This window comes from Pyxicephalus adspersus, chromosome Z (assembly GCF_032062135.1).
Source record: "Pyxicephalus adspersus chromosome Z, UCB_Pads_2.0, whole genome shotgun sequence".
Lineage (NCBI taxonomy): Eukaryota > Metazoa > Chordata > Amphibia > Anura > Pyxicephalidae > Pyxicephalus > Pyxicephalus adspersus.
The window spans coordinates 27257973-27280671 of NC_092871.1; the positions used below are offsets into that span (position 1 = coordinate 27257973).

A 22699-nucleotide genomic window follows, 5' to 3' on the forward strand; every position below is an offset into this window, starting at 1 on the left:
TGACGATGCCCGCTATTTAGGACACAGTTTTGCTCTATAAGGGGTGCTCTATAGGATCTTGCTAATTCACCTTTCACACTAAGACCCCCAGTGTCTTCTTGTGATACATAGGTTTCAGTGTATGTTCAAGTTGTACTTCACTGCAACTGCAATGTTTGGGTGCTTGATCTCAAAGTTTAAAGAGAGATCTTAACTTTGGCTCAAGTTCTTTTTGACTCCAAGGAAATAAATTATATATGTGATCTAAGTTTCTCAACATAGTGCCAGTAAAATAACACACGCATAATTAAAGAGAAGGGAAAATACAATTTACTTAACTGAATAATTGATGGTGATACAGAAATAGCAGATCTTATTCAGGTTCCATCAGCAACAGGACACATACAGATATGACATAATTTAGCAAAACAACCACTGGCCAACAATGTAAAGGGACATTTCTGATGTCACAGACCACAAAGTTGACTGTGAATACTACATACATCAGACATACTTCTGAATAGTGTTGGTCGAACAGCTGAGTGTTCGATTCGGCAGCTATTTGATCGAATAGCCCGATATTTTTCGGTTGATCTAATGCCGAATTGGAACACCATTAAAGTCTATGGGGGACTGTGTAGAACTGCAAAAGCAATCAGGGGAGCGGAGGTGACAGCTCCGCTCCCCTGATTGCTCTTGCAGCCCTAACGTAACTGTAGTATGTGTTCTTGGATAGAGATTCTCTATCCAAGAACACATACGGAACAGTAGTTCATCTGGAGTCACAGCTAATTGGAAGCACTCGTGTGAACTCCTCCAATCAGCTGTGACCGCAAAGTTCCCATGGTCGCTGGGCTGTACTTATCAGCCCAGTGACCGTGGGAACTGAACTCTGAATAGAATTTCTCCATTGAAAGTTCATCTGCAGGTTAGTTCCCACGGACACTGGGCTGATAAGTACAGCCCAGTGACCAGTGACCGTGGGAACTGAACTGCAGATGAACTCTCAATAGAGAAACTTTATTAAGAGTTCATCTGCAGTCGCAGCTGATTGAAAGCACTCGCGTGTGTCCTATCAGCTGTGACTGCAAGTTCCCACGCTCCCCAGGCTGTACTTATTGTTGGAAGCGACCAAAATTGATATGAATATGACTTGTATGTAAAGACAATTCTGCCTTCTTGGAAACAAGCTATAACCTCATTATCTGTGGAGACAGATGCAGTCCCTCAAACATCAAAGGATTGCTTAACAGAGACAATGATTGATCTTCCATGAGTGGATGCCTGAGGATCATTAATCCCTTGGCCATTGTGACCATTTTGTGGCAGTTTCTGCCCAAACCAGTTCACTATAACTTCAGTCTTCCTGGAGGGGCAGGGGTATGTGACAACAAGCCCAAGCCTGGGACAAGGACAATCTGTGTGACCTCTTGATCAAGACTTCACCAAGGATGAATCAACAACGTGATTTGCTCTGGACCTGGAGCGGGGTGTGGTTCAAGGAGAGAAGACCCTGGTATGCATGGTTGTGTGAGAGATTGACCATGTGCTAGAGATAGAGATAGACCCCTTTCCTTCCCCTTTCCTTTATACCCTTTACCTTCTTCCCTTTTGTCTTGAAAGACAAATGTAAATAATATCCTAAGCTGTAAATAAACCTTTCCCTTTTGTAAGATCTATTGGTCCTTCTTTAAATACAAGGCACCCAAACAGAGCACATTCTAAACTTATCAATGATAAGTACAGCCCTATGACCGTGGGAACGGAACTCAGATGAACTCTCAATAGGGAAACTCTCATTGAGAACCTCCATTGAGAGTTCATCTGGAGTCACAGCTGACTGGAAGTACTCCCATGCCTCCTATCAGCTGTGACCGCAAGTTCCCACGCTCCCTGGGCTGTACTTATTAATGAAAAGTACAGCCCGGTGACCGTGGGAACTGAATTCAGATGAACTCTCAATGGAGAAACTCCATTGAGAGTTCATTTGCAGTCACAGCTGACTGGAAGCACTCGCGTGCCTCAAATCAGCTGTGACCGCAGTCCCCACGGTCACCAGGCTGTACTTATCAGCCCGGTGACCACGGGAACTGAACTGCAGATGAACTCTCAATGGAGAACCTCCATTGAGAGTTCATCTGCAGTCACAGCTGACTGGAAGCACTCCCATGCCTCCTATCAGCAGTGACCGCACGTTCCCACGCTCCCCGGGCTGTACGTATCAATGATAAGTACAGCTCGGGGCCGTGGAAACTCCATTGAGAGTTCATTTGGAGTCACAGCTGACTGGAAGCACTCGCGTGCCTCAAATCAGCTGTGACCGCAGTCCCCACGGTCACCGGGCTGTACTTATCAGATGAACTCTGAGAGTTCATCTGGAGTTCGCCTTTTTTTAAACATATTTTTAAACAAGAATTTACCAAATCAAATTCAGTGGTTTTTGGGTCAGGTTTGCCCGAATTCAAACCGCCATTTTCGGGTCAAATATGGGGACAACCCGAATTCAAATACTACCACTACTCCTGAACACTGTACTCAATAAACTGTGCAGTACATATAGTAATATAATCCTAGGCATTACATTTTTTAGATCACCTTATAAGCTGTCCACCACATTGCATACTCCTGAATGATTCACAGCTTTGGGATGGGTACACCACTGCTATGTATATAAAATATTATAAAAGGATACTAGTTACTAGTTACTGCTGGGGTGAACAATATTGCCTATATGACTTTAATTCATGAAATCTCTGTAAAGACAATTGTTTCTTTAAAATCCATTTAAAGATATTTATTGTTTTCTGTTTCATTTTTCTTTGTAACCATGATGCATATTTTGCATGCTCCAACTGTTAAACTATTTAACTTGTCATTTGAAATGAAAATGTGTAATTGTCTTTATGCAGAACATTACCTGAAGTGGGATAGAATGGGAAAGTACATTCTATAACAGCACTAATCCTGACATCCTAATACATGATTGTGTGCAAAATTGTAAGAACAGAATAGAGAATGTAAATGAGACCAATGAAACACGATTTACATTCATGATCTCTACAATTATTTGTGTGAGTGGCAATCATTAAACGCTATAACTATAGCAATAAGCTTTATAAAGAGAAGGATCGCATTTTAACTCTTAATTCGTAACTTTATAAGTTCAAGCAACAATGTCTTTCCTAGTTACATAAGGTGTTATATATATATATATATATATATATATATATATATGTTGTGTTTGTTTTTCTTTTATGTGTTGCCAAAAGTTGTCAAAGTTGCCATACACTGGTAGATGTTTGCACTGTTGTGTGTTTGCTCAATCCAATAAGATACCCACTGGAATGCCAGAATGCCACCACTGCTATTTTTTCTACGGCTCAATGCAGTTCAAAACAACCAAGCTGCCAGCCTTGTGCTACTCTCCTCACACAGTGTTCTTCACACAGTGAATTGGAAAACGAAAGGTTATTCCTGGTTGGGGTTGATTGATTTTTCAGGCAAATACTGAACAAAAGTGGCATTGTACTTTGTAGATTTTGTTAAATACAATGTTTTTTTTTACATCCACAAAAATTTTAACAGAGTATGGAAGTTTTTATCAGTTTGTCCCCAAATAGGTTCTTCTGCAGGGTTAGTGCAGTAGTCATATCCCTAATTTTAAGGTCAAAAGGTTTCTGAATTACAACAGTAGCAGAACATAGTTACAAATCCATTTGCTAATAAAAGAGTTCACATTTATGAATTTTAAATGTAATAATTTATTTTAATTAAGTTCAGATTTACAAAGTTCCTTTCAAGATAGTAACAAGGGAGCTGGTAGAGTTGACATATTTAAAGGTACAAATCCCATAGCTGTTCTATAGAAAACCTGTGTAACAGGCTTTCGTTCACACCATATGGGATTTGGCTCTATGAGTATGAAAAATCAGCTTGATGTACATCAAATCAAATATCAGAATGTGGTCAACTGGAGATCAAATGTACCTGTCAACGAATTCTAAATGTTAGACACTTAGGACTGTATTTATAAATCAGGGAATCAGACATTTCCTCAAACATTTCCTGTGCATACAGGTAGTCCCCGGGTTACATACGAGATACGGACTGTAGGTTTGTTCTTAAGTCGAATTTGTATGTAAGTCGGAACAGGTACATTATTATAAAAAAAAATGCAATTAGGACAGATGGTTGTCTCAACATATTATTAGGCAGCCTGGTGTCAGTTACTGTATTAAATCCTCACTGTGAGTTAATCACAAACAAAGCAAAAAAAAAAAAACTTTATGGAGCCTAGACCTTCATTAACTTCTGGAGCAAGCTGTGCCTTGATATGCAAAACAATACAACTGCAGAGTTTGTCTTGGTCATTAAAGAGTTACAAGAGTCTGCAGAAAGAGCTCAACCTCCTTAAGATCACCCACAACCTCAGCTGTGTTAAGCAAATAATTTCTTCTGCAAATCTTGCAAACCGCTCCCCTTCCTTCATCCAGCCTCTGTCCTGCACACGACAGAGCAGGGAAGCCCGTTTGTATGTAGGAGTCGCCGGTATGTGTGATGTCCTTAACTCGGGGACTATCTGTATAAGGTTTTCAGACATGGCAATTTGATATATCAATTAGTGAAAAGCTATGATGACCTCTCTAGAATTCTATGATGATCTCTAGAATTCTGGAAAAATACAGACACCGTATCTATAGACTGTCAACTGCAACCACTCATATTTCATAAAGTGTAGAGGAATTTTTGACATTTTTTAACTTGTGTAACTTTTCCTGTGGATTTTTTAACCATTCCTACTGATCTTACATTATTGTGTAGGTTTTGAATATACTTTTGCTTATGGAGCCAGGAATAATGGCATTACCTTTAAATGCACCTTACAGAATCTGTTACTCATAATCTCAGGATACTAAGAGTGAGTAGGCGGACAGATGATCTAAGCAAAGCTATATGTGTAGGAGTTATTTTCAAGCTGAATGAAGCTTCGAAAAAAAAATCATAATTATTGTTGATGACTAGAATCATTTCATGTAAGCTCTTCTTACTCTGAAATGATGTCCATTCGGCTAAAGTTAGCCTAGTTACCAGGAGCTTGTATTGTAGTTAAACAGCATTGGTGAACAAATGTGCTTGCATAGTACACCACTTCTCATTTTCTCCTATTTTTAAATACAGCAGAAGGGGGGTCAATCATGTGTAGTTATGAAGCACCCAAAGTAGAAAACACCATCCCTGCAGTACAGTAGAAATCATTTGTCTACAGGAGGAAGGATGTGTAGTCACAAAAATTAGATAGTCACAATTGTAAGTCCCCAATGTATTACCAGGAAACTACGGTCAGGTACAACTACACAATTTTTGGAATTTAAAGAAAATTCAGTTCCAAAAATAATCAATAATTTACAAAATCAGCATAATTTTGAGAGCATGCCTTGTTCCAGTTTGGGTTTATTTGTGATTTAAAGAGTAAAAAATACAAAAGTATTAATATGATATAGGTGGATCGATTTATGTGCTGGGTTTTATTTGTCTTGGATATTCCAACAGTAAGATCTCTTTTTTTTCTGACTCTGTGTATCGGGGAGTTTGGGTGCTACCATCTACTACTAAATCTGCAAACCTAGAGTTTGCAGATTCAGCGACTCAAATGGACTGACCTCAGCAATAAAATGAGACAATCTGCCTGAGAGCCTGTCAGGTAATTTAACTCTTTAGCATCCTTAAAAAATGAAAACATTTGTTTTGGGTGGACCTTTCAAATGTATTCAAACATAGGTTATCTTTAGGAAAAACTAATACTCCCACCTTCAATTTAGAATAATTTATGCTATCCTTTTTTATGAATATGACAATTCGCATTTATGTTTATGGAATAATTATATTTAAGTCACATGTTTTGCCATACTCTTTCATGCCAATTTGGAGATTAAATATAATTTAAAAAGGAGCAGATTGCTATCCCCTGATTCCTTGCTGACCTAGACCATGGCCTAGTGACCATTCCACCAGCCCTGACTTTGCAACATCTTTTCAGGCTCTTAATTCTATATTACTTGAAAAAAAAATAAGTTCTGTAAAACAAGTCTTTTTCATATCTCTTTGTTGTGTTTGTCAGATTGTTGACCTACATCTTCCACACAGCAATAACTACTATAGTTAAATAAAGCACGAAACATGAATAATTTAACAAACCCCTGCACATTAACTTTATACGCCAAGTTATTTATATCTGGTTAAAAGACAGCAGTAATCATTTCCAAAATAAAGTGATGCTGTATAAATGTACTTAAAATACATACAGCCACCAACAAAAAAACTGATTTAACTGGCAGTAATATGAACAAGGATTTTTACCCAAGATTCCTATGTGGAAATTCAGTAATAATTTGCAGCACCTCCCACACTACTCAGTGCTGAATTGTAAGAAACGATCTAAGCACTCTGTAAGACTGATGGTTACTGAAAACAGTTCTCTGTACAGAAGGAAGCGTGCAAGGATTTTAATGCATCAGGTGAAACTCCGACTTTAGAATCTTTCTAATATTGACTATAGTGATGCAGCCTATTGAATCCACATTGCACAGGAGGTACTTTTAAAGAAAAAAATACATACTTTCATGATGGAAAATAACATGCCTGCAAATTTTCCATCAGCTAACCAGTCAATGTCATCTGTCACCAATGGCACCCTCTCTTTCCGATCCTGGAACGACAGTGCCGTTTTCCACCGAGAAGAAGGTGCCGATTTGTCCCCTGGTTTTGAAGTCCTGGCAACTATTTCTGTCACATATGCTCTTATAATTTCAGTCGGTCTCCTTGGGAACACAATACTTATCAAAGTATTTTTTAAGATTAAATCGATGCAGACGGTTCCAAATATTTTCATCACCAGCCTTGCTTTCGGAGATTTGCTTCTTTTGCTGACATGTGTTCCAGTGGACGCCTCCAGGTATATGGTGGACACGTGGCTTTTTGGAAGGATTGGCTGCAAGGTGATCTCTTTTATACAGCTCACATCTGTTGGTGTATCTGTATTTACACTTACTGTCCTTAGTGCTGACAGGTAGGAATTCCATTTTTGCTTTTTGATGATGAAAAGAAGGGAAACTGCATGTTTTACTTTACTAAATTGCTGCTTTATTTTTTTAATTTATTTATTTATTCACTGCCAACATAAATAAGTTAATAAATTAACTTATAACCTCACCTTTTTTTCTTCAATTCTTAAGCAATTTGATGTAATAGAGAGTGAACAGGTGCAGAGTGCACCAGCCAAGAAATCAAACATTTGATTCCCTATTCTCCACAGAATCAGGAGCATGTGCCAATATAGAAATATCCAAAATCAATCAACAATCATTTTCAGTAAATGCAAAAAAGAGTACTTGCAGATGTTACAGTTCCCAAATTTAACAAAAATTAAAAATATATCTGTGAACAGCCATGTAAAATATTTGCTGCATCTAGACACAAAACAGTGATGAGATAAATATACAGCTTATATTCAGCTTTCTGCAAAAGTACTGAATATTGTATGAAAAAAATTGTTTTTACCACTGATAATTTTGCAGGTAAACATGGATTTTAAAAGGGTTTGCATTTCACCCATGAAAAAACATGATCTTGACTTACATATTTAGTCAATGCATATATATAAACTTTTTATTAATATGCAACTTAAAATAACTGGTTGCTCTGACAAAAATATTTTGATGTTGATTTTGATATCAATGTGATATTTTGTTGCACAAGTTAATAATGAAAAATACTTCATCAATATACAAAAATGTATACTTAAAACTCTATGGTTAGAAATGCATTGACATTTAATTATTTAACAGTGAGTACATTTACTGTAGATCCTACACAGTTGTAACATATGTGAGCAAAGGAATATTGTATATAAGACATGTGATTAACTGATGCTTGATCAAAGCAGGTAATCTTAGGTACAACTGACAGTATGTTAATATTCTGATGGTACCTGGATTTATCTAGTTCCTAATTCCTGTTACCACTTTTTTAGCAAATTTAAAAAAAAATCAATAAATTGGTAGCACAATAGAAACAAATTACAATAGTGTCACATAATGCCGCTAAAAAATATTGTATTTAACATGCAGAAAATATAACACGTTTTCCAAAAAAAAAGAAAATATAGTTAAGAAAAAAGAAATAAAAAAAGAAATATTTACACTGTTGTGCAGGATCATGAAAGGTCTTTGCTTTATTTGTTAGGCTTTATTGGTTGGAGGTGTGATTTCATTATTTTTCCCATTAAAGTTGAACTTTTTATTTTTAATATGTTTTTCTCTATGTTTGTACTGTTTCTACAATAAATGAATAAATGTGTCACTGCTAATATAGGGCTGAAAAAACTAAATACTGTACTATTTTAAAAACTGATGCAGCAAGCCCTTAATAATTATTGTTCTCTGCTTTTCATATTTGTGCAGATACAGAGCTATAGTAAAACCTTTGGAGCTGCAGACGTCAGATGCGGTATTAAAGACGTGCGGTAAAGCTGCTTGTGTCTGGATCATTTCCATGTTACTGGCAACTCCGGAAGCAGTGTTTTCAGATCTGTATGAATTCAGTAGCCCGGACAAAAATTCATCTTTTCAAGCCTGTGCCCCTTATCCTGTTTCTGAAAAAATTCTACAAGAGGCTCATTCCCTGATGTGCTTCCTGGTGTTTTACATTGTACCACTGTCAATCATTTCAGCCTACTATTTTCTCATCGCTAAAACACTGTACAAGAGCACGTTCAACATGCCAGCTGAAGAGCACTCTCATGCCCGCAAGCAGGTTTGTTACTTTGGTAACTGAAGGGATTTATCACTTTATTACAGAGTACTTTTCACCAAAGATTTTTCACCACTTTAGCAGGCCCACTGGTAATCCTAGTATTAGGTTTAAGGTTAGCTTGGTGTCCTGGTGGGAGTTGCCTTTTATTAACACTAAAAGGGGTTTCAATAAATGTAAAAATGGACCTCTGCTTTAAGGCTTTCCAATATGAAACTCCACAAATAACATTAGGAAGTCTGGGAAAAATACAGCTTTTGTTAGAATTGTTCCTAATATCTAAGGCCAGTTTGGTTAATAAATGAAAAAATAGATCCCCAGACTCATCCATCCTTCCCTCCGCTCCTCTTCCGCTACATCTCTTTGTAGTTCTCTTCATTGGCTTCCTTTTCACCTTAGAATCAAATTTAAGCTCCTGTGCTTTGCCTTCAAATCCCTACACAGCTATTGTCCCACTTACATCTCTGACATGGTTAAAAAATACTCCCCCTGCCGCTCTCTCCGCTCCTCCAATGACCTACTAATGACTTCCTCACTCATAACCTCATCACACGCACGGATACAAGACTTCTCTAGAGCTGCTCCAACTCTCTGGAATGGTCTTCCTCGTCCTATTCGGCTTGCTCCTACTTTCTGCTCATTTAAAAGAGCACTCAAAACCCATTTTTTCAAACTTGCCTACCCGGCTTCTTCTGTCATTTGAAACCACCACTACTTCCCACACTACATATCTCCCATCCTTTTGTGTGTGAAATTCCCCCACCTACTAGATTGTAAGCTCTTCGGGGCAGGGTCCTCTCCTCCTGTATCACTGTCTGTATTAGTCTGTCATTTGCAATCCCTATTTAATGTACAGCGCTGCGTAATATGTTGGCGCTAGATAAATCCTGTTTATTAATAATAATAATAATAATAATAATCCCCGGTAACTCCTGAAGCTCTGACTGCTATGCTTACCTGTAACACAGTGTTGTACATTGCAGACTCACCCAGAGACTGATCCAGCACTGCTTATCTTTGGGGTTGAAGGACTCTTTTCTTCACTTAACCTACTTCTTGTTAGCCCAGGGTATCAGGGGTCCGACCCCTTCCCTGAACGCACAGGAATATGCTGCTGAAAGTAGCATTACATGGTAATGTTTTCTGAAGCATTTAGGACCCATCCACTACTATAGAAAGACGCAAAGAGGACCCACAAGACCCAGTGTAATGGGTGCTCCAATAAAGGGTGGGGGGAACTGGAACCCAGAAAATGGTCTTTAAACCAACAGCAACAGCATACAACCATCTTCAACAACATATTTGTGTTCCTTTGAAATACAGCACTATTAGATATAAATTATTGGCCTGCGATATGGGATTGGACTTGCATTGGCATTGTAACTTAAAAGCAAAGCAAGGACCAATCTGTGCTGCTGCATACATTATATACACATATATTTACAGTTAAAGCGTACCTAAACTCATAATTTTCACTTTACAAAAAAGGGTAGACAACCCTTTTATGTAAGGTAAAAATTCAGTTTTTTTTTATTTTTTTAGGTGCAACACCCTAGTTCTCGATCGTCTAGGCGGTCGAGAATAAATGGGAGTGCAAAGCCTGTGTCAGGCATCCTGCGAGGCTCTTGGGCGCTCCTTCTGTGCATGCTCGAGCATCTCATGCATGCGCAGAAGGAGCGTTTTTGCGCAAAGAGAAAAATTTGCAGATCTCATACATGCGCAGTGAGATCAGCAATTTTTTTGTTTCATCCTACGTCACCCAATCTCACACCTTGGTCACTTGGTCAGGTGACGTAGGATGAAGAACCCAGAAGACGAAGATTGGGGTGTCTAGAGCGGTGGCTCCAGGACGGATGCTGGGACGACGCGGGACCCGATGCAGGACACCCCCAGGGTGATCAGACTGCCCTGCGGGATTGAAGGTAGGTTTTTTTTTCAGTTTAGTTCCTCTTTATTCTTTACAAAATAGACATTTCCTTTACAGGAGAAGACTTTTCATAGTTAAACCTTTTTGCATGTATAGCCAAACTCTATTGTGTATGTATAACCAAACATCTGCCCCTTAAGCACAGCTGTCTGTAAAATGAGGGAGGAAGGGAAACAGCTGTAAAGTTAACTTCTTAGCAGAATAGTTGCCATTTACTTCTGTGTTTTAGTACTTTGAGTTTCAAGTATCAAATCTCTTGCATGAACTGAGCAAAAACTATGCACAGGAAGATTTGGGTAAATTAGAGTAAAAACTCTACAAGACAGGCCATCATCAGCATTTTAATTATGAATAAGTACACAAAAAATCTGTAAAAACATGATTTTCCTGTGGGCATATGGTACAATGCAAGATTCATACTTGGGAAACATTTGGTTAGACATTTAAAATTAATTTTGGTAACATATGGATTTCATCTAGAATAATACAGTGACATATGTTCATACAAGTTTAGTGTGCTTGTAAGATATTTACATATATTTAATTTACTTTTAGATAATAATAAAATCAGTTTGTGAAGAAATGCCTTCTGCATTAGAATTTTATTGAATCCCTATTGTTTTTATATGCATTTACATTACAAATACTTTACTACCTATATCATGGTATATTATCCTGTATACCAATAGCAGACACATTTTAAAAACTGTTGTAAGCTGGCTGACATTGATTACATATGTTATTTTTTAGCTGTCTTTTGGGGTAAAGAGACAGGTAAAGAAACACTATATAGGACTGCTCTAATCAGAATCAGGAGTGATGACACTTAGGCTGAGTTCACACGTGCAATAATCGTTTAAGATCCTTTCCAACGACAAACGATGCATGAACGATCACTGTACATACAGCACCATTCTGCTCTATGTAGAGGGGAGGGGGAGAATGACTGAGCGGCACCCTGCTGTGCTCTCTCCTTCACTTGCATTACGATTGTTTGTTGTCCATTGTCTGTTGATCCACCCGGACGGTTGTTCGGACGATGGACATCAAGCACTGTGCACACAAAGATTCTCGTCCAATATGAGCCCTGAGACGATTATTGGACCAGAACCATTGCCCGTGTCTACATAGCCTTAGGGGTCTAATTTAGTGATTCAGATATTCAGCAAGCATTCTCTGCAAGTAAATCTTCCAAGTGCATGTGTTTAAAATAAAAGTGGTTGATTTATCACAAGACAATGTTTGTTGAAAATCACAATAATTGCTTTATAAATAGACCCCTGTTTGGCCAAACATGCTCTTATTTTACCATGTCTGCTAATATTTCTTCCTGAAACTGATTTTATTCAAAACTAAAGACTGCACAAAAGCAGTGAGCAAGTTGGTAAATATGGTAACACCCAAATTAGTTATCAAACAAATTTAGGTCTAGAGAAGTGCACTACACCCAGAGCACTGGCAGAGATTTTTAGTAGTGTGATGGAATAACCATGCACACAATGCTACAAATATAATTGAGTGGGAGATTTGGCACTCCCATTGGAATAATCTAATTGGAAGAAACTCCTAATTGAAAATTCCTTTCTATAGTTCTAAATCTAAAATTTTTAATGCTTGGAGATTTATCAGTTCAAACAATTACCTGTGTAACCTTAACCTTCCTACCAAATGGACTTGAGTATATTAGCTGGGAGGACACCACCTATATGTTGGCGAGACAAATAAAAACTTAATTACCACTACAGTAGTTTTACATAGACAGTGAACTAAAGGTATTCTTTTTTTTATTCTTTTCTAGATTGAATCCCGAAAAAGAGTTGCAAAAACAGTACTGGTTTTGGTTGCTCTGTTTGCTTTCTGCTGGCTGCCTAACCACATCCTTTACTTGTATCGATCCTTCACCTACGACACGACAGTGAATTCCTCTGTGCTTCACCTCTCTGCCACCATTTTTGCCCGCATATTGGCATTTAGCAATTCTTGTGTAAACCCCTTTGCTTTATATTGGCTTAGTAGAAGCTTTAGACAGCATTTCAAAAAGCAGATATATTGCTGCAAGACACATCCACCTCCAACTCAACCAAGCCCAACTCATAGCAGCGCTACCGGAATTACAGCCATTAAAGGAAACGTGCAGATGTCTGAAATAAGCATTGGATTATTAGGAGCCTATGACATGAAAAGAGAAAGTGACAGTATTTAGTTAAGGTAATAAATCAAGGGAATTAAAATAGAGACTATGGATATGTTTCCCAGTGATGTAGAACTCTGTGATTGAGATTTGTGACAAAAAATGAAGGCACTTCAATATCATCACATGTTCATGGACTTCAGTAGTTTTTTTTGCTACCCCATGCTTACAAAGAAATGACTCAAAACATAACCAGCTATAATACTCCTAAACTGATTCGAATTTCAAAAATAGGTTAGAGATTTAGAATAAGAGTTAGAGATGCTCATGGCAAGAAAATTCCATAGCACAACCTTGTGGAAACTGCTATTACAAAGGTAACCGAAGAGAGAGGTATTTTATGTCCAGATTTTACAGAACTTTGATATCACTCCTGGACATATTTCTCATCATTATCTTAAAACTTGTCAGATCAAATGTCTACACATCTTCTCCAATCTCAAAGAGCAAAGAAGACTTCAAATTAGGAACACTGGTCAAGGTGATAACTGGAATTTTTCTGTGAACTTTGAACAACCTTAAAAGCTAAACTTCAGGGGTTTATTTTCAGAAACATAAGGAACCATTAAAACGGATTTTGTTTTCCTGCAGTACATGTAAACTGGGAAGTTCATTTCAAATATACATGTATAATCTGTATGTATTTCTTTATTTTAGTCAAAAAATGTAATGCAGTAAGCTTTGAAATAGCTAACAATATAGAATAATTATAAAAGATATCTTTAATTGTCCACTTTATATGTATTATAGAAGATATGAACAGTTTTTAGTTTAAAAAACATGTCATATGACACATTGTTCTCCCTGTGTAGAAAGAGAAGCCAATAAATAAATTGGCAACTATAAGCACATGGGTGCTAGCTTAAAAAATGCCCTTTAAGCTGCAGATGAAATCGGGCCATTCTCTGGTCTGTTTGTCTTTAAATTCTTTTACAATCTGGGGTGGAGGTAATATCTAGCTTTAAACTACACTTCCCCCTAAAGATCCAGTTGTTTTTACTACATTTTTATCCACTTATAAGAAAACCCTTTGTTCCCATGCACAGAAAGTGTCTAGTTTTGGAATACACTAATTCTTTACCATAGATTGGGACCATAGCTAAGAGTACTAACCACTGATCTCCATTTACCTAATAGAAGGGGTTGTTAATTAAAGTGTATCTGGCTTAAGCCTGCAAACTCACACACATCACTGAATTAATTGGACAGATAAGAATATAGAGTAACTATGTATCGTATAGTACATAATTATTTGCAAAGACAGCATTCGCTTCTTACAGTACATACTTACATACTTATATTACTCTCTGTAGAAATGAAAAGCAATAGCTCAGTGCCACCCCACCATTTAATTTGTCATAGACAATAACTGAGAAATTGTCCAACAAGCATTCAATAGTAAATGTGTATGTCGTGTATAAAGAAACTTGCTTAGGAGTCTATTCTTTTATAACACAAAGTTTTCTGAAACCAAAACTGGATAAAACAGACCTCATCATTTCCTTCTCTCACCTTTGAAAATCATCCCCTGACATCTTTATAACTGTTAATAAAATGGTTATTTGCAAATTTCTACACTAGCTTCCATTCCACCTAAGAATTTTTTGTTTTGTTTTTAGATCACTCCACACAGCTCTTGTTCCACCTATATTTTGGACCTGATACACAAATACACTCCTAGCCACCCTCTTTGGTGACCTACTTATAACTTCCTCATTTATATCCTCTTCCCATGCACGGCTCCAAGACTGCTCTAGACCTGCACCCGCACAGAAATCTCTTCCTTATCTGATTATACTTATTAAGCTACCTTCAGCACATTTTAAACCCCACCCTTTAAACTCACCTACCCATCTTTGCCCCCATTCCATACCCCCTCCTATTGTATACTACCCTACCTTACACCTTAGATTGTAAGCATTTTGGACAGGATTCTCCTGTGTGTTTGTACTTGTCTATTATGTAGGTTTGTTAGTAGTATTTATTGTACGGTGATGCCTAATACGTTGGTGCTTTATAAATAAAGGTTAATAAAAAAATAATACCCACAACATTTTGTACTTCTACCTTAACACTTTTAACATACCAGCCCAAAAAGGAAGTACTTCATCTTGTTCATTTCTATTTAGCTTAAATCCCTAGTATAGATGTGCCTAAAGATAGATTGTTTTGTGCAGACAAGTAAAAAGTTATCTTAATATTTTACTGAGCAGCTTTAAAAGGTATTTTGGAAGGAAATATTTTTGTCTGTACATGATTGGATGGTTGAAGTCAGGGGAAATTTATTTCCTTCACTAGACTAGAGTAAATATGGCTTACAGAGGCATTATTTAAGTGAATAGCCTATATTGCTTTAGCAAATAAACCCCTCTGTATCTATTTAACACTGCAAAATGATGATTTAGATCCTTGCCACACTAATGGTTGCAAACCACGTGGTAGGTCATTGCCAGACACAAAGCAAACTACTGCTCTGCGCCCAGGAGCAGCAAACTGAACCACAGGTTACGTTGTTTGAAGTTGTGGTGCTCTTCTTTCTCCAGAGGAGGAAAAAGCAACCACAGCCTGTGACTTGTGACATATAGCTTCCAGAAACTGTGCTGCAACCCAATTGTAACAACAAATGCATGCACAAAATGGTTACTAACTACCCCGATGCTCTTCAATGAGAGTGGTTGGGAGTGTGGTTGAGCGTGTGGTACAATGTTGCAGTCAACCAAACCAACCAACCAAAATGATCTAAGCAATAAAAGTGCTGATATATTTATAGTACCTCTAAATACAAGTAGTCCCCGAGTTAAGGACATCTGACATATGGACAATTCATAGGTACGAACGGGGCCTCCCTGCTCGATTGTGTGCAGGACGGAGGCTTGAAGGGGGGAGGGGTGGTTTGCATGACTTGCTGAAGAAATGTTTTGTTAAACACAGCTGAGGTTGTGGGTGATCTTAAGAACTAAGCTCTTTCTGCAGGCTCTTTAATGACCAAGACAAACTCTGCAGTTGTTTTTTCTTTTTTGCATATTAGAGTACAGCTTGCTCCAGAAGTTAATAAATGTCTAGGCTCCATGAATTTTTTTTTGCTTTGTTTAAACTTTAAACTTAGTAACTGACACCACACAGCCTAATAAAATGATGAGACAAACACCGGTCCTAAATGCAATTATTAAAATATTGTACCTGTTCCGACTTGCATACAAATTCAACTTAAGAACAAACCTACAGTCCCCATTTCATATGTAACCTGGGGACTACCTGTACAAAGTATTCCAAGTAGTTAGTATATCCTCCGAGCTGCTTCCTTTCCCCTTTAATCAAATATTAAAAGTCATCAGCAAGGTGTATTTCTCTAACTATTCTTCTGCAGCCTTTAGCTGCGATTCCATTAAAAGGAACATGAGAAACGAAGAGTGGGACTGGATACATAAGCATCTACAAACCAGGCAGTGTGTTGACAGCTACACAATAAAAATGGAAACACAAGATCTAAAAAACACTTTCTGAAAGCAGCTAGAGTGTTATATAATATAATGTGTAAATATAATATAATTTAGGTTCTACTACTAAAAAAATAAAAAGAAAAAAAAAAGAACAAGGATAATTGCTTTAACAGGCTTATCATTATCACTGTATTTATATGTGCAGATATTGCTATTTTTTCAACCAAATCGTCTGTTTCATTTAATAAATAAATAATTTAGATCCAAGTAGAAGCCTATGGGGTTTATAAAAAGCATATTAGGGTCATGAAAAATAAAAGCTAATGTTCATTAAATATTTACATCTCTCTTGTGTTTTCCTTTTTGTGTTAAAATTTTTTAGTATTTAGTATTTTTTACTGTTTAGAAAATAGAAAAAAACAAAATATAAAATAAGAACATTTGTTGCTATGTTTTGATATCTTTTTTTGTTTGCTTAATTTAGCTAATTAATTAAGCTAAATTTAGGCTATTTTCCTTAAAGCCTCCCAATATTACTTTGTTATGTCAGTTCTACATAGGCAATACCAGACTTTTGTTAAAATGTAGATAACACATCTTGGTGTACACAGTCTATGTAGCAAAATAAAGCTTGTACACATATACCAATATCTGGTATTAGATGTAGAACACATATTTTAATGATTTTAGTCAACAATTTAAGGATTATTTTTTATCAGTGTTTTTACCCAGTATTTAAACAACTTTAACCCAAGATTTTTTCTTGTTTAGATTTTAACAATTATTAAATAGAATCCTTATTGTAATATGTACTTTTGTCATATAGGGGTAAAATAACAAATTGGGATGCAGACTGCAACTTTACATACAGTTATACATGTAAATAGAAATATATAAGTCCCAGCTTTCAAAACTTTGATAAGGGACTTTTTAGAAAGTGCTCAGCAGCTGTACAAAATGCCAACACAACAAACCTACAAAATAAAAAGTATCTGAAGTCAAAATATTTTTTCTTTAAGTTTTGAATCTTGTACTTATATGTTCGTATATTGAACTAGGAAAGAGGGACTGATCAGTGTGGAAACAAAATGCAATGTGCTTCAGCAGAAAGTTACTTTATAGTGCTGAATATTGGACAGGGTTTGAAGAGGCGTAATTAAATATATTTCAAACCTATGTGCATTGTGCATTGCAAACATAAGCTGCAGTGTCTGTGAAGCTTCTCATTTTCCATTGTGTATCTAGTAGTTAGTAGGCCCTGGTCCTGTGTCATTGCAGCTCAGTTGCCAATCACCCAATCCCACTTCTCACCAATAGTCAAGCCCCAGCTCAGTCTAAGAAGCTGGTTGCGCAGTCTCAGCAGATGGTTCCCCCAGGACTTGCATGTGCAAAGAATCATGCCTGGGAAACAGGGACTGGCCCACAGATTCAGACCAGTCCAGATGGTACCTAATGGCAACCACTATATTAAACAGAGACAGGTCAGTGTAAGAACCAGGGATCATACACAGGTAACTAGCTGAGCGAGGTATCAAAGAGCGTCAAACTAAAAAATGTGGTCAGGGTCAGGCAAGGTCAGGGTAGGTGGTGAGCAGATAGATGTAGGAAGTCAGGGTTCCAGGCAGCCGTTGGTAAAAAATAAGCAGAAGATACATGCAACCGTACCAGCAATAAAGTCATACTATCATGGGTAAGGTGAACTGGGCAGGTACAACTGTATGTATGTGAGGACGTAACCAGGGTCATACCTTCTAAAAACCCTGGTGCCACAATGAATTTTAACTTAAAGCTAAACCAAATTAAAAAAAAACTCACCTTTACTTCTGCAGATCCCTGCAGAGGTTTCGTGGATTGGGTCCTGTGAGGTCCAGTTATCTGTCTTTGTTCCGGAGTGGAGAAAGCACTGGGCGCTGCCATCTTCATTATTCTTCTTTCTGCTCCTGCCTATGTTACCCAATCTCGCACTGTGCAGCCTGCTGTAAATGGAAAAAAAGAGTGCCAATCTCATTGCGCATGGGTAAGATTGGCAATTCTTTTTCCTCTTAAGGAAAAAGCTCCTTCTACACATGCCGGGGATACTAGAATATTTTCATGACCGAAGTTTCCAGGTCCTATGCTGTTTCCTTCTACACTGAATAAGCTCTGCTGTCTGCACTGGAACTCTGGAACAGCTTTGGGGCAGGGATCACTCCACCAACAGCATATGCACAGGGTACAACCCAGAAAACATTCGGCTTTACATACACTTTACTACATATGATGATCTGCCAGGATTCTTCACACTTTTAAGGTTTGTTGTGGAACAGGGTCTAGAACACTAGTACTTACCATGATTATTTTTTTTTTTATGGGAAGCAGATGCTTTTTCAAAGCTCCATATGTTGGATTGCAAATAGAAAGAAAAAAGCTATAGTTTTAAAAAAACCAGATTGAATAAATGTCATATGTTAGAAGAAGCGGATCACAAATAACTGATTAGCCGTAATTTGTGAACGTCTGGTCTAAAATATATGCAGTATAGATTTTGGGTATTAGAAATTAGGTTTTATAATTTATTGTTTTAAGTGGGACAGAATACAAATTAGGAGTAGTCACATTCAACTAGAATAATTATTTATTGTTTTTATGGTTATCTAAGCTCCTTTTGTGCATGTCATTTAATTTAAAAACACATTTAATAATAGAGAAAGTACCTATTGAGCCTACCAGCTACTTTCTCTTCCTGTGGTGGTATAACAATTTTCAGGTTGAACAAGGAGAAAGTATTTGTGGGACTACAAATGTCAGGAAGGGTTAAAGAGAGACTCGGGCACTACCTAATTAAAGGTTAGTACTTATCTTTATTTGATGTGTACAATGGTCCAAAACAGCAACAGTTTCATCAACAAAATCACTGACTCGGTTTACCCCAAGGAAGACTGGGAAGAGTCAGGCAGGGAGAAGCTGGCATTTCTTTGTGCGTATCCAGAAAATGTCAGCATCAGCACTCAATTCTATGATATCTGGAGGTAACAATTATATTATACACTGATGTTAATCAATCAAATCGTTACATGGCCATTTTTAGCTCACTTTGACCAAACCTCCTTGTTACATAATAATATGAAAAAAACTTGCAATTGTTAGTATGAAAATATATATAGTATATTAACAGTTGCTTTCCTATTATGACCCATCAGGGCATAACAGCCATAGCTTTCTTCTTATCAGGTCACTCCCACCCCTTGTATTCTCCATCCCAAGCACTTTATTGTTTCACAAATCATTTTTATCAGTTCTACTGAGAGGGGAGGATGAATGGGAAGCACCTTGCTGCGTCCTCCTCCCTTAGAGAAAGATGGTATTTCCAAGTGGCAGCAAAAGCCTGGAAAAGAGATGCATTTTCTCACAATTTTTTTTAAACCTCTTGGAAAAAAAAGCAGTACCTGGGGCATATATTAAAATTCTTACATATGAACACTATTCTGCTTAGAATTTAATGAGCAGCAATAGGAAATCAATCAGGATGGCACTCAAACACTGCTCCAATTGGGCATAAAATGAACAGCAAAGGAGAATTACTGGCATTATATAATAACAATGCAGCTATGAGTTCTAATTACAAACCATTTGCTTTTAGCAACAAAGAATCACTAAGCCCATGGCAAACTGGGAATTTAATAAACAGCAATGGGAAATATTTGAAAACGAATTCAAACTGCTTAAAGGGAGAATACATTTAGCAGTGAAGAAGAATTACTAGCATTTTAGACAAACAATGCTGCAGTGGGCTTCTATGAACTATAAAATATTATTTTTATTGCTTATAAACACCTTCAGTAATCAGTATGAAATGTACTGATCAGTAAATAAAAATGAATTAACAGTCATTGGTATTTCTGCAGCAACTTAAAATATTGAAATGTGTATTTTGTAAACTTCCCTAAAAGGCCAGTTCAAATGTCTCATCACTGCAGCGCCATCACAAGATATGAAAAACTATACCTGTCATACCATGCTACCGTATCACACATAGCTGGTCAGTTACCTTCTGTGAACCCTAATTTCTCAGGAACAGGGAGATGTAGGCACCTGAATTTGCAGTAGATTATGTAGTATCCATTGCAGAGATTTGGGGGTACAAAGAAGGTTAGCAGCCCCCTATACCTGATAGGACGCATTGTATGGTGTAGTTTCTGCTATGTGGTACGGGAATGGTGAGAGGGGAGCAATATATAACCGGAAAGGACTGCATGATAGCTTTAGTTATGTAACTTTCATTAATAAAATGAGCATCAAATGGAGGGTGCAAAAATTCTTGATTTGTCATCTCTGTTATTTGGTGCATGTACGTTACAGTAACTAGAAACATTTCAATGTAATTTCATTTTAAATTAAAACTATTCTAACTTTAAACCTTTAAACATACATCTTTAATGTTTGTTTGCATTGTGACCCACAAGATTTATCTTAATGTCAACAGCAATGGACACAACTGTAGTAGTGTAATCATTGCACTGGAATAATTTAGGCTTAGTTTACATTAGTGGTTCACAAAATATAGAATTTACCTCTCCTACCTGCATATTGGCAACTGCTAAGCACGGGGAGCGGGGCAGGGTGGTAACTCGTAGTCTTTTTTAGGCATCTGGACGGCAGCTGCAGTGACAAGAAGTTCCTATTTAGGTCTGTAGAAGTACCTGGGGTGCCGAAATACCTCTGGACGCTGCGTGAGTAGCATCTGATAAAATGTAGCAATACTGCTTCCTTCTACTACCTAAAATGACAAAAAAAAGACCATTTGTTCAAATGTTGATATTGAACCACAGAAACCCACTTCCAAATGTTCTTTATTGGACTGCTGCCAGTAGAGGTTACATGTAGCTCCCTCCTGAGCCACTGGTTCAAAGACATAAGGAAGCGGTAACTGCACCACAACTTCACTGCCAGTCTTAACATAGCCATAATGATCTTTAGAAAAGATGATAGATGGTGCTGAGCTTGGTTGAGACCAGCGGTTTTAAAAAGTTTTGTAGTCCACAGAAAAAATTGGACATTATCTGCAATTTTTTGTTTTATTAATAAAACAAAACTAATATTCTAATTAATTCTTTTACTCTGAATGACAATGTTTGCCTTTATATTGCACTAAATTTATGAACTGTACCAGAGAAAGAAAAACAAGGGAGGCGCAGCAAGACGTCAGTGTTAAGTTGTATGAGGCAACCGTTGCCGAGCCGTACGCCTTAGTATTGTTCCCACCATTACAACAGTCACCCCGCTCCGCCAATAGCGATTCTCATCTGATTGTTTTATTTTATTTATTTCTCTGCTCTTTATGTATGACCTTAGTTGTGAATTTTCCATAACTGTTATATTTAATGGCATCAAATAGTTTGACTTTGATAACTATCATTTCTTGTGTGGTCCTAGATTCGAATAAAATAAACCCATAATGAGTGAGAAAATGCAAACTAATATTTTGCATTTCCTTAGTAATGCCAAAGATAATGCAACTAATGAGAATAGTAACAATAGTAATACTTCACTTAACTGTGATCTGATCAATGAATCACAGCCTCCACAGTCCTTGTCCAGCACCATTAGGAAAATTATTATTTCACAAATGTATTTATCTTTTTAAAAAAAAATCATAATAATTGTCCATGGAATTTAAAATGATAATTTAATGGTCCGTGCGGTCCGAAAGGTTGTTGACAGCTGGTTTAGAAGATATAACAAGCTTTCAGTGACAGCCCCAGCCTGATTGTTCTGCTTGCAGAGGCTTGGGAATGCAAATGTAAAAGTAATAAAAAAAAGAACAATGTAATAAAATAATACAAAGCAGAGATTTTCTTCTCCACCTGTTGAAGTGATGGCTGTCTGGCCTTTCACTGACAGCCCTAGCAGATGACTGATGACAGCCGAATGTCTGCTGGCTGGCAGAGAAAACTAATAATAATTGCAGGCACAGAGTTGTATAAATAATAACTGAGCTGTATTAGTTTGAGTTTTCTATCTGCCAGCAGTTTAGTACTAACTATCCCCTGCACTGAATTCCTCTAATAAACTTTTTCCCCTACACTTTTCTCTTATTTTGGTCTATAACAAAATGGCCGTCGCGCATGCTCTGCTGCTCCTAAACTACGTCTATTAGTGACGACTGTTCTGCACATGCGTAGTAAATTCCGAGATTCTCCGCGCTTTCTGACTACGCAGGGGGATTTTTGTGCTGCGCAGGCGCAGAGTCCGCCTGTATATTGGGAGATTTACGAAAAGTGAGAAGTGTCTGTGTGTGAGTTGTATTGTTTCTTTAAGTTATAAGAAGAACATGGATAGTAACGAGGCGTTCTACGAGCAGCTCCGGCTGCAAGA

The 22699-nt window shown here is 37.4% G+C and overlaps 2 protein-coding genes and 1 long non-coding RNA gene across 4 annotated transcripts in view; 2 read left to right on the plus strand and 1 right to left on the minus strand.

Moving 5' to 3' along the window:
- Window positions 1-22414, minus strand: part of LOC140344527 (uncharacterized) — a 70395-nt gene extending 47981 nt beyond the window's left edge. For both annotated transcript variants that reach the window (XR_011923581.1, XR_011923582.1), the window contains exons 1-2: window positions 21879-22414; window positions 20905-21101 (exon numbers count right to left, since the gene is read on the minus strand). This is a non-coding gene — a long non-coding RNA (uncharacterized lncRNA). The remainder of the gene's footprint in view (window positions 1-20904; window positions 21102-21878) is intronic.
- BRS3 (bombesin receptor subtype 3) lies at window positions 6421-14956 on the plus strand. Its single transcript, XM_072431716.1, has 3 exons — window positions 6421-7045; window positions 8439-8790; window positions 12513-14956. Exons 1-3 carry the CDS (start codon window positions 6600-6602, stop codon window positions 12915-12917), a joined length of 1203 nt encoding a protein of 400 aa, XP_072287817.1. The 5' UTR covers window positions 6421-6599; the 3' UTR covers window positions 12918-14956.
- Window positions 22415-22529: 115 nt separating the features above from the next.
- The window catches only part of HTATSF1 (HIV-1 Tat specific factor 1), a gene marked incomplete in the record, with an annotated part of 17858 nt that continues 17688 nt past the window's right edge, over window positions 22530-22699 (plus strand). Inside the window, 1 exon segment of the mRNA XM_072429999.1 lies at window positions 22530-22699. Coding sequence (XP_072286100.1) covers window positions 22656-22699 — 44 coding nt within the window.

Excerpts from the sequence above, each read along its gene's own strand:
- BRS3 (XM_072431716.1), top strand. The coding sequence starts at position 6,600 with ATGATGGAAAATAACATGCCTGCAAATTTTCCATCAGCTAACCAGTCA. Across the intron at positions 7,046-8,438 it reads ACTGTCCTTAGTGCTGACAG|ATACAGAGCTATAGTAAAAC; the intron begins GTAGGAATTCCA and ends ATATTTGTGCAG. Across the intron at positions 8,791-12,512 it reads ACTCTCATGCCCGCAAGCAG|ATTGAATCCCGAAAAAGAGT; the intron begins GTTTGTTACTTT and ends ATTCTTTTCTAG.